The sequence below is a fragment of the Leptodactylus fuscus genome, chromosome 2, assembly GCF_031893055.1.
Source record: "Leptodactylus fuscus isolate aLepFus1 chromosome 2, aLepFus1.hap2, whole genome shotgun sequence".
NCBI classification, from domain to species: Eukaryota; Metazoa; Chordata; class Amphibia; order Anura; family Leptodactylidae; genus Leptodactylus; species Leptodactylus fuscus.
The window spans coordinates 251572956-251586087 of NC_134266.1; the positions used below are offsets into that span (position 1 = coordinate 251572956).

Sequence of the window (13132 nt, forward strand, 5' to 3'; positions counted from 1 at the left end):
CGATCTCAGTATCATAGAGAATAATCTCCTTTAAGTAGACACTTTCTAAGGTGCTGTATAGTGTCCCCATAATACAGCCTGCAATAGTGGATACCACAATGTAATACTCATGGATTTTTAAGGAATCTGTAAGAAAATGCAAACCTTTGTGTATTTCCTTCTACATTTGGAGTCGCCATTCTAGGTGAGGACAGGGGGCTTCACATGAAGGCTTAGGTTCTATAATACAGACTTGGGTTCGCTCTGTGTCCTGTACGTATTGTGTTGTTTGGCCAGATCTTCCTCTAGCACCTGAACATTGAACGTATAGAGAGTATGACAGTAAAGACTGACACTGGCACTAATAGAATAGTAACAGAAATGCAGTGTAAACAACTGTTTATATGGCAGTCAGGGTCTTTGGAAAGCCGGATGATAATCCATATACAAACTTCATTGACTGAAACCATCTGGTATGTTCCTGAGATAGTTTGGCTGTATTCACGCAATAATACAATGCAGTCATCTACTGCATATTATGTGATACAGTATATGCCAGTGGACCATTGGCCTTCCCTAGCCAAAACTTAGGTAGAATCCATTTATATAGGTCATTCTCCACATTTCTGCTGTGTTACAAGGAGGTGAGGAACGTGACCACCACCTCTTCCCTGTGGACCATCCTGTAATATGTCGGGACAAGAAAATTTAGTAGAGTGGATATAACATATGAAGTATTACATTGAGGGGCCCCAATAAGATATTCATGAAGCCCTGTCCATGTACGTTACTATCTGAGGCAGTGACATGTCTTGAGAAGATTGTTGTGACCTTGGAGCAGCCTAAGTATATCCGGCAGAAAGATGAGCTGATGGCGGTTCTGTACCATATGTAGTTTTGTCCATCTTCTGTAGAAGAGGAATACTACCAAGTGAAGGATCAGCTATTTGCATCTGCTCCATATATTGTATGTCAGATACTTGTGTATGCTGCACGCCGTACCCTGACATTCCTTACCTATTACTGCATGACTGCTGCTTAATCCATATTCCAGATGAACTGGGTACAATGAAGCAGATTGTCAGTTTTCCATACATGGAGAAGAAGTCTAGTAACATAGAACTGATGGCTTTTTCTATTACCACTAGGAAGAGTGCAGAATGTTCTATTAACACATGCAAAAGATGCAACAGTATGACATTTTTCGTCTTGAGGTTGATGTTAGGGGCTATTATACAGCCACATGTTAGTATCCATAATACAGTCCCAACACTGGGATCTTCTTAGGTTATTGATCCGCATTGGTCCAGCTTTGTACATCTCTAGTGATCAGCTGTTATTTCTGGGGGAAACTAAGGTCAGACGGATATTTCCGCTGCTGTGGCCACTTCACAGGAAATGTATTTCCTCCAACATATCCATATTCTCTCCATATGGAGAGGGGTAGTAGTAATAAAGCATCCTCAGTTCCTGGTGAAATTGATCACAACCAATTTTGAATTCTTGACAATTTACATAGATAACCTCTGTTTCACTTAATAGGCTCCGTTCCACTGTATAGGGTCTGCTGCACTGATTCCAGCACAGTTGGAATTTTTTCTCTAGCCCCAACCATTCCTGAGTAATCAGGGCTATCACTTTCAGCGTCCAATATACTAATTTTGTTACTTATCTGATTCCAACTTCCAGTACCTAACTGCATTCAAAATTTTTAAAGCTTCAGAGCTGAAATCACAAGTACCACATTGGAATAGCCTTAAGAAAGGCTATTTGTCTCCTACCTTTCGTCGTCTTCTCCGCGCCGCCGTTTCCTTACAATCCCGCTTCTTGTCGGTATGCTAATGAGCTCTCTCGCAGCACTGGGGGCGGGCCCCAGTGCTCAGACGGTGCTTGCACAGTATTGAAAGAGGCCATTTTCTCGTGGCCTGTGGACATGCGCAGTCTGCTCTGCCCAAGGCCCGAGGCCTTAGAAGTTACAAGCCACCGCCGGAAGAAGAGGCTGAAGATGACGCTGCTGAAGAAGAGGTGGCCCTGGAGAGAGTTCTCTCGCAGCATTGGGGACACCCCTAGTGCTGTCTGAGCGCTGGGGCCCGCCCCCAGTGCTGCGAGAGAGGTCATTAGCATACCGTCAAGAACCGTGATTGTAGGCGAACAGCGGCGCGGAGAAGACGATGAAAGGTAGGAGACGAATAGCCTTTCTTAAAGCTATTCCGACGTGGTACTTAGAAAAAATCATGTCTGAGTGATAGGATCCCTTTAACTTCTGTGAAGTTTTCTCTTTGTGCCAGAAACTGTACGGTATTTTGCTGTAGGAAAAATACTCTCCCACTACACTATGCTTATGAGTCCAGTGTGAGGTCCTACTTGACCTTCCCTATACAAGGGTGCATGCAGAAAAAGATGTCAATCTCTGACTAGGACCACCCACTGGACTCCTAGGTCTAGTGAATATAGGGGCTTCAGTTAATAAATGACAAGTTGCACTAAACCTTTCACCTACAACTATATATCAGTCTGTTCAACTCTTCCTCTTCTATAACATGCTGCGAGCAGATAGGAGAATATGTACAGCAAGTTCTCTTTAAAGGGAGTCTGTCACCATAATGCAGCATATTAACCCAGCCCCGCAGATAGATAGGTTAGGGTCATCAATACCCAACAGATCAACCCAGCCCCGCAGATAGATAGGTTAGGTTTCAAGAATCAAAAGCAAAATCAATTTCTGTGCAGCGTTCCAAAAGTGTGATGTGAACAGGGTGTAAGTACTACCAAATACATTGAAGGGGGATGCAGTAGTTTATGGTTTTTTTTGTATGAGATATAGTGTTGTGTGCATTTTGTCAATTGACCTTCTTCTCCATTTGTCCCAGATATGATGCTGCACTTCTGATCAAGATAGGCTGCTAATGAAAGACAAGGAGAGGAAATCCCCTGTGTGAATTGGCTTCAAGTGCTGAAAGAGAGCCAGATAGTCATCACCCAGAACAGTGTCCTGTTCAGAGAGTAAAGCAAGGTGTCTATGTTGGGAGAAGGAAACGAGAAGTCTCTGATGAAGTGTTGGCTAATGGTGTGAAGTTACTGAATTGGTGAAGATTCCATTTCCATAGACAGACAAGTCTTTACTGACAACAGATGGAATCAGAGGAGTGACGGAGTAACCCAAGGCAAAATGTCTGCTGTCAGGTAGCGCAAAGACTTGGCCGAACCTAGAAAATTACAGAACACAGAAGAGCTGCAGAAGATAAATATGACAGAAGCCATGGCTGCAAAGTAAGTCTTTACCTTCTTGTAATTTCCTATAATGTAAGTTTCAGCCTGCCTATAAGTTATTGTGTAGCATGCAAAGAATAAAGACTAACTAAGCGGGTTCATCATGTAAACTAGACGGAGTTTCCATGTTGCATAAATGCAGCTTTTTTTCATTGCAGATTTTGCTGCGATTTTTTGAGCCAAAGTCAGCAATGGATTGAGCAGAAGGAGAAGTGTAAGAACTTCCTATACATTTCCCATTCCTTTTCTGGCTACCATTGGGTTTGACTCAAAAAACGCGGCAAAAAAAGTTGCATTTCCGCAACGTGGTGCCTTAGCCTTAAATAGGTTTTTCAAGATTTTTTTATTCTGTTCAACTATCCTTATCCTATGAGAATGTTGTGGATCCGGCATCGGCACCTACACCAATCCAGTACACAGCTCTGTACACTCTACAATGGCCAAACCAGGGTAATGTATATGGATCTCGAGCTGCAGTGACCCAACGCTACACAGTATAGAGACATGCCTGGACCTTGCTCCGTATGTTGTATTTATGTTGGTGCGGAGGCTGTTCATGGGGGTCCTGGATGTTGGTCTCCCACTGATCTGATATCGATGATCGTGCCTAAGGACCTAGAATCCCGAAAAACCCCTTTAAACATTATTATCGAATAGGAAGCCCCTTGTTGTGCAGAGAGCCATATCTCCTATCTTAGATTATTTCAGAGAGAATTTATTATGACCCGCACTTCGTTTTGTTCACTTGTCCTTACTGTATGCAGCACATTCCTGAAAAGTGAAGTATAGTATAGTATTATCCCATTTAGCTACAAGATCATCACGCCTTCATATTACACTGTACAGAAACAACACATGTAATAAACTGCTGATTTTTGACCAGATATTAAGATTTCTATTTAAGTCATGTATACACCAACGCATCCCAAAACACTCGGATAAATCTGAGCAATTGATTGAATTAAATCCATTAATTTGGCAATTTGCAATTTGGGCTTTAACCAGATTTGTGAAATCTCTGTTAGTCCTGACTGTGAGTCTGAAATATTTCATGCAAGCTTTCTCTTCCCGCTGTAAACTCTGATCAGCAGTTTCTTTGGTGTGGTCAATAGTTGGGTGATAGATTGAGGAAGGATATGTCCGTTCCCTGTGCCAGCTCTCTGAGCTTTTTTAGGTTGCAAAAGTAAAAGCAAAAAAAAAAAAAAAAAAAAAAAAAAATTGAGATTAAAATAAGCTTGATAAAAGTCCAGATTTTATTTTTAGGCAGAATGCCCAGTCCTACACTCAAGATCTTTTCAACTTGGTGTGAACCCTGTATCCGCACGGCCTTAACCGCACCTGACTTATGTCAAGAATCTTTTTGAGCTTTATCAACTTTTTTTCTTAAAATACAGGTTATGAAAAATCATTAGTTGAGTATTAGATACAATGTTGAATTTTTGTATTAGGTCTCTGGATCCTAAGGATATCCAATAAGGACAATCCCTTTAATTTTGTAGTACAGTGTGGTGTGGTTGGAAAAACAATGGGGCGCAGATTTATCGATTCCGTCTAAAAGTGAGAAGAGTGCAAATGTAGACTAGACAGTCTTACACTGCAACTCATTTATTAGAGTGTTTGATGTTATTTGACAAATCTTTACACTGCCTGGCCAAAAAAAAATTCGCGAGTGTTAATATTTAGTTGGGCCACCATGAACACGAATAACAGCACGCATCCGTCTCAGCATGGAGTCTATAATGTTCTGTAGTGTAGACTCAGGGATTTTGATCCAATTCTCAAGTATCAGGGAGCCCAGGTTACGCAGATTTGTTGGGGGTGGTGAGTGACAGCGCTGGTTCCTTTCCAGAACATTCCAGTGTTTCGTGTGCTTCTCGTCGCACCCGGACACGACCATCACTCTGGAACAATGTGAAACGTGATTCATCTGACCACATGACCTTTCTCCACTGCTCTAGGGTCCAATCCTTGTGGTCTCTTGCAAATGACAGGTGCCGACGTCTGTTGGTCTCTGTCACCAATGGCTTTCGTGTGGCGACACAACTGTTGAGACCCATTCCTTTGAGTTCTCGTCGCATTGTTCGCTCCGAAATGTGTCGCTCAGTCGAGTTGAACATCTGTGTGAGCTCAAAGGTGGTTTTCCGGCGGTTATTCTTCCCCAGTTGCTTTAGGGACCTACGACCTCGAGTTTCGAGTATAGTCTTACGCCCACACTTTCCACGGTTGGACGGGGGTTCTCCACCATCTCGCCATGCTCGTATGATACGCTGAACAGTTCTCTGTCTGATACCAGTTACTTTGGCTATCTCCTTGGTCGATTTGTTGGCCTGATGCAATCCAATGACTTGCCCCTTCTTGAAGGCACTAACATCTCTTCCTCTGGTATCTCTTCCATTGGTAGACATCGCTTCACACCTTTAATTATGATCTGCACTTGACAGGCTACAGCTCAATTATATATATTCAAGAATATATGCAAATTCCTGTCATGAACAGTTCATAATCATATCAGGGGTGGAACAGTACCTTGTTGCACAAGGCGACTTTTTTTTTGGCATGCTACAGCTAAGAGGAACCCTCCTCGAAACACGTCAGCTGCGTTCCCTACATAGAAGTGGAGAAATTTTGATCATGTTTGCTACTCATGTGGAATTTTATTCAGTGCTAAATAAATGTTAAGTTTTAAGTGAAAAGACCCCTTGGAGTGGAGCTGGATTTTTACACTTAACTTCTGCATCTAGTCATTGGTTAAGATTCAAGATGGAACCAGAAAGTCAAGTGGGGACGGGAGCATTGGATTGGGATCAGCAAGGAATTGGTGAAATGAATATTGGTATAAAATATTTCACCTGAATTTTAATCCCTTTACTGCCATCTAGAGGAAAAAAAGTAAGAAAATTTAGTTTGTCAAACCTTGTTGATCTAAAGCAGTGATTCTCAGCTGGGGCTGCATGTATCGTATGGCTCCATGGTGTACTTACCTATATTATACAGAAAGGGGTCATCATTTACCTCCTTGTGTGTTTTCTTCTGCAGATTGAGAGAAGCTGTAGTAAAAAAAAACATGGCACACTCCAATAGTTTCCATACTGATCCGTATACATTCTACACAGTGTATATAGCTGTCTTCTTCTGGTTCCATACACTATGTTGATTTCGATCGCCACGGATCAGTTGTTTGGTGAGGGACCCAGATGGTCCCACCCCCCAATGTAATATTGATGACGTATTTTAAGGATGGATTATTAATATCCATAATATCCATGGATGGAGTTGGCGTCAGAGTCAGGCCCAGTTTTGGGTAGAGTCAAAGTTTTTAATAGGTTTGGGGGCAACATGGTGGCTCACTGCTTAGCACTGCAGCCTGGAGGAAAGGAGTTCTGGGCTCGAGTCCTGCCAGGATCAACATCTGCAAGGAGTTTGTGTGTATGTATGTTTGTGTGGATTTCCTCCCATTCTACAAAGACATACTGATAGAAAAAAAAATGTACATTGTGATCCCTATATGGGGTCTGAGTTTGGCTTTGGAAAAATAGAGGAGAGTGATGTGGCCTATCAACTCTACAGCCCGGTGTCCATTGTGCAATAGATCTGGCAGTTCATTATTGTTTCTGGTTATAATAGAAACCATGATGCACATGCGAACAAAGCCTAATAAGAGAATGGTGATAGAACATTTGCATACACCAAATAGTAACTACGGTAATTCTCTTTAATTTGCAGCAGTCCAAAAGGTAATATTTAGTTTAGAGTCACGCCCCAACCTCCTTCAAATCCATGAAAGGGTTAATATAAAAAAAAAACCTGAAAAAATCAATACATACTGTCCTTAAGTATAAAAACACCACCCACCTCCCCCCAACCTATAGGTTCCGCTGTGTCGTACTAGAGTGTTACATTGTCTCTTTACAGTTTACATGACCTGAATCTAAATCTAGGTGCTGAGTCATTACTTCTCGTCCGCAGTCCCGTACAGGCAGCGAGCTGCAGCTTTACGTTTTCCTGCCTCTTTTTTTTTTTTTTTGGTGCCATCTGCAGAGGAAGACTCGCCCTGCTCAGCTCTGCCTGTATGTGCAGTATAGTAACCTAGAAGATCTATATCCTGATATCATGTATTGTAATATTAACTTGGTTTAACAAACATCTCTATGATCGGTAAAAGTTTAGTTTGGGAATAATAGGAGGGATACAAAAGTGATGTGAAATGCAAGTTTTTGGATGATCATTGAGATGTATTAGCGAGGTTTTCCAACCACAAATTGAATTAATACATGGGAGCAACACAGTGGCTCAGTGGTTAGCACTGCAGCCTTGCATCGCTGGAGTCCTGGGTTCGAATCCTGCCAGGAACAACATCTGCAAGCAGTTTGTATGTTCTCCCCGTGTTTGTGTGGATTTCCTCCCATTCTACAAAGACATACTGATAGGGAAAAAAATGTACATTGTGATCCCTATATGGGGCTGGAATAAATAATCAATAGTAGGACAAGGATATTGTAAATATCAGCTATTTATAGCATATTATAAAACCCAAATATGTTAAAGGTGCCATGAGGAGCCCTGGCTAAAATGGAAGAGTCAGCAAAAAAGCTATGGAAGAGATGAAACATAGAAAATGAGGGGACAGGAGAGAAGTGATTGAAATTACCTGTGAATATTGGGGTTATTATCAGGAGACTTGAATGCCCTGAAGAAGGAGACTAGGGATTGTTAGGAGGTGAAATCAGTACATGACGCCCCAGAGTGACCAAATTTAGTAAAAGGGAGTCTGTCACTGAAACCCAGCATGTAAACCTAGCCCCGCAGATAGATAGCTTAGGGTTACCTAAATCAAATAGTGTTTTCCCCTTGCAAATTGTTGCATCTGCTGCTGAGGTATGACCTTTTTTTGGAAATTTGCAAATGAGCTCGTAGCAACAAGGTAAGCAGCAAGGCGCTCATTGGTCCAAGGGGCTAATTTGCATATTGACAAAAATGGCAATAATGTCAGCAGTGGAGGCAGAGATTCACAAAGAGAAAACAACATTTTATTCAGGTGACCCTAACCTATCTATCTGTGGGGCTGGATTGAGATGCTGGTTCTGGTGACCCTGACCTATCTATCTGTGGGGCTGGATTGATATACTGGTTCTGGTGACCCTAACCTATCTATCTGTGGGGCTGGATTGATATACTGGTTCTGGTGACCCTAACCTATCTATCTGCAGGACTGGGTTGAAATTTTGTTTCCTGGTGACTTTAACCTATCTATCTGTGGGGCTGGTTTGATATACTGGGCACTGGTGACCCTAACCTATCTATCTGCAGGACTGGGTTGATATTTTGGTTCCTGGTGACTTTAACCTATCTATTTGTGGAGCTGGATTGATATATTGAGCACTGGTGACCCTAATCTATCTATCTGCAGGACTCGATTGATATGCTGGTTCTGGTGACCTCAACCTATCTATCTGCAGGACTGGATTGATATACTGAGCAATGGTGACCCTAACCTATCTATCTGCAGGACTGGATTGATATACTGGGTCCTGGTGACCCTAACCTATCTATCTGCAGGACTGGATTGATATACTGAGCACTGGTGACCCTAACCTATCTAACTGCAGGACTGGATTTTGTTTGTCATGTGGGGTGATTTATGCGCCTCTACCCCATAAGGTATTTGTTCACTGACCATTATACTTGTACAACTCACAGTGGAGGAGCTCCAGACTTGTACTGTGCCTGCGATTGGATTTTTCAATGGGTGGTCCTGGTTTAGAAATTGATGGATGTATTCTTCCAGAGACAGCACCACGCCTCTCCATGGGTGGGTCTGGTATTGCAGCTCTGCTCCATTTTAGTGAATACGGCCATATGCTTAAATATTACCTGACCTGGGGTCAAATATGGCGCTGTTTTTGGAAGATAGACCAGATACATCTGATCAGTGGGGTGCCACCAGTTGTTCATTGCCTCTTCCAACGTCTCTACTATACACAGCTGGAAGCAGATGACTCCATGCCCTATTTAGGGTCCGGCACTGTCACTGCGATGACTACATAGAGAGCTGAGAGTAGTGGCGCCACCACCCCAACGGGCTGCAGAGTACAGGCGCCCGGTCACTACAGGGATTGGAGCCATGTTTTTCTCTATATGCTTATCATGCATGGCCTGGCTGTAGCCCCCCACCGATCAGAGATTTATGGCTTATCCCAAATTCTTGGCTAACCCCTTTAATACTTCCAGACTTCTATTTTCATCTGTTAGTATCTGTGGAGGGATTGCATGGGGTAGAGGCGTATAAATCACCCCCCATGACCAGTTTATCATTACACCAGCATGTAGATAGCAGTGTGTTTCCTCTGATCTCGCTCTTTCCATGGAGGACGGAGCAGCGTGCATCGCTGAAGTCCTTTATCTAGCGTGACTCAAGGCAGAAGAAACCTTTTTATTACTATAGATAGGAATCACGCTGCCTCCTTCATGAAGCTGCCAAATGAATTTTGCGCAGTCAAGGCCAACAATTCAATTACCTTTTATATAGTATTCAGTCTCCGGACTTTTCCGAATTTAATATGAAATTCTATAAAGTTTTTAAAGGGGGCGAGATCACTTTCTATTACTTACCTGTCTTACTGGGCTCATTGTTAAGGGAATATTGTCACTCCTTGGGGAGAGATCACCATATAGGTGTGTGGAGACTTATTAAGCCTTTAGCACTCCAGTTCGCAAGGGACCAGGGGAAGAATATGCAAATCTGTCTTCCATGATGTAATTAGGAAGTCAGCTGCTGCCTCAGTGTTGCAAACCAATAGAGGGCGCTCACTGGAATGTGCAAGCCTGTCTTCCCTGATGTATAGAGGGCGCTCACTGGAATGTGCAAGCCTGTCTTCCCTGATATAGTTAATTACATCAGGGAAGACAGGCTTGCACATTCCAGTGAGCACCCTCTATTGGTTTGCAACACTGAGGCAGCAGCTGACTTCCTAATTACATCATGGAAGACAGATTTGCATATTCTTCCCATGGGCTCATTGCTACAGACAATAGTAATGTAAAGAAAGACAACATGGCCTATTGTTAAAGCCAGCTTTTAATGTGTTTTTTTTCCATGTCACTATCTATATCTGCAATTGTAATACTGCAATAGTCACTCTGGCCATTATGTCTAATAATAACCTGACACTTGCCAATTCTGTAGGGGGTTTATTTTGCAGCAGTTAACTTGTTTACATCACAGACTGGATCACAATAGGAGATAACAGCTCTGTAGAGAACACTACTGACCTATGATTGTATCTGCTCCTGTCAATAGATGATGTCACAGTTTATTTATCTCACCTCTCTTCAGGGAGCCTGTCTAGAAATCTCCCTTTAGGGCCCCTTGCACACCACTGTGTTCTATCTGGTTTTTCCTGGATAGCACACTGACCTATACATTTCTGTTGGTCCATGCCCATAGCCATAAATTACATGCATTGGTGTTGTGCTGACAGTCCAGACTGCAAAACTTAGGACAGCTCCTATTCCTGTTCAGTTTATTGGCCATACTTCATTCATTGATGACATCCCCGTACACCTACCATGCCGTTCAATCAAGCCGACGGCCTGCTCTAGATGTCAATGAGTTGGCCTTGATGTAAAGCATATGGCTAAATGCTGATAACAAAGCAGAAGAGAAGCTCAAGCAAGATGGCTGCCTCCATAATCAAGTCTGATGCTGTAGCCATACTGGTCTCCACCAGTATCCTGTGTCTTGTTAAGACCCTTTTGACTTCCTATCAGTGGTGTATGCTCAGTATATAGCCTGGGAATAAATCTGTGGGTACACAGGGCGGGTTCACACCTTCGCCCGGTCTCCATTTTAGCCAATCCAGCCGGTTTCCATTTTCTGCCCCGCAAAACTGGACAGGAAATGAAAACCAGTTTTCATTCACTTAAATGGGTTTGCAAAGGTGACCGCCCATGTGCATCTTCTGTCTGTCCGTGGGGAAACCAATTTTTTTTTTACCGGACGCAAAGTCCTGCATGTCCAACTAAAAAAACCAGTTTCCCCGCGGACAGGCAGAAGATGCACATGGGCGGTCACTTTGAAAACTGACTGCCAGGTTTTCGTCTCCTGTCCAATTTCTCTCGGCAGAAGATGGAAACCGGCAGGATTGGCTAAACAGGAGACCGGGCGCAGATGTGAACCTGCCCTAAGCATATCCATAGTTTCCACTCGCTTCTGCCTTCTGTCAGAATAAAAAAGAAGAAAGACATGTAATGGAGCAGTAGACCACACTATTCTATAGACTGAAATAAAAAAAAATTCAACTTTTTACAATTGGACCCTATGAGTGACATATCCCGGTATGCCTGTACAGTTGGCTATGTCACATCCCTCTCCCGGATATATTCATCCAGAGCTTTTCCTGATGTAAATGGAGGAAATACATGACCTACCCTGTTTCCCCGAAAATAAGACAGTGTCTTATATTAAATTTTGGTCCTAAAGACATGCTATGTCTTATTTTCAGGGGATGTCTTATGTGCTAAGATTGTGCAAAGATTGTATAAAGAAAAACATTGCAGCCGGCTGAACGCTGTGTGCGGTGCTCTAACAGTAGATACAACGTATTGCAGCGGTTGGGGGGCCACACGGTGGCTCAGTGGTTAGCACTGCAGCCTTGCAGCGCTGGAGTCCTGGTGCTCAAATCCCACAAAGGGCAAAAAACCATCTGCAAGGAGTTTGTATGTTCTCCCCATGTTTGCATGGATTTCCATCCCATATTCCAAAAAAAGACATACTGATAGGGAAAAATGTACATTATGAGCTCTATGTGGGGCTCACAATCTACATAGAAAAAACAAAACAAAAAAAAAACAACATATTGCAGCGGCGTCAGCAGCCGGCATATCTGTGCACACAGAACATTGCACACAGTGTTCAGCTGGCTGCAATGTTTTTCTTCATACAATCTTTGCGCAGAAAGATTATTACCGTATTATTGGTATTATTGGGTGCCTTATATGAATTATATTAATATATGAATATGAATTATATTAATTCAACAAAACCTCTGCTATGTCTTACTTTTGGGGGATGACTTATTTCCGGGGAAACAGGGTATCCTGATGGATGATCCTGCAGATGTCCATCAAACTGTAAAATGTGTCCTCCTCTCCCTAATTTTATTTTTTGGGGTTCCTGCAGCCCGCTATGAGCTACATACCTGCTTAAGTCAATACGTTGCACTACTGTTTCTGAAACCTTTCCCTCTCCAGTCTTATAGGATCCGCTGAGAGCCACCTATGGCCCCGCATCTGGCATTTATAGCATATCCTCTAGAAACATGGCTTTAAGGGGTAACACATGTTGAATATTGATGTTCTCCTCTATCTTATTTATGTGAGACATATTTTTTTAATCTATTTGGCGTTGAAAATTTATTATTAATATGACAATAAAAATATTCAAAAAGAAATCCCGTCACCATGTACCAGCCCCGTTTTTTTGTTCACGTGCTATACATTTTGTATAAGGTCCGTCAGCCTGATTTATGTACTGTCCTCCTCTCCTGACATGTCCGATACTTAACTACAGATGGATGACCGTCCTCTTGGTAAAGACTGGTTATTGATTTCTCAGCTAAAGTCTCCATACTGGTCTATAGAATGTAAATAGTAGCAAATCCCATTATATAGATTCCTGAAAATGACTGTCCATGTAAGATGACTCTAATGGCTTTGACATGGAGCTAGTGCTATTAACTGGGAGATGATATAGTCAGTCATAAAGGACTAGACGGGAGTAAAAAAAAAAGTCAACCGTTTTTCATGGAACCAGGAATGAAAAAAGTTGTTTCTGTTTTTCATTGAATAAACCACGAACAGCACGAGAACCACAAGCATAGGTGGG

At 42.5% G+C, this 13132-nt stretch overlaps 1 protein-coding gene across 1 annotated transcript in view; it reads left to right on the forward strand.

Annotated features, from left to right (window-relative positions):
• The first annotated feature begins 2846 nt into the window (after positions 1-2846).
• Positions 2847-13132, forward strand: part of SACS (sacsin molecular chaperone) — a 54985-nt gene continuing 44699 nt past the window's right edge. The window contains exon 1 of the mRNA XM_075266030.1: positions 2847-3249. Coding sequence (XP_075122131.1) covers positions 3227-3249 — 23 coding nt within the window. The 5' untranslated portion in view covers positions 2847-3226. The remainder of the gene's footprint in view (positions 3250-13132) is intronic.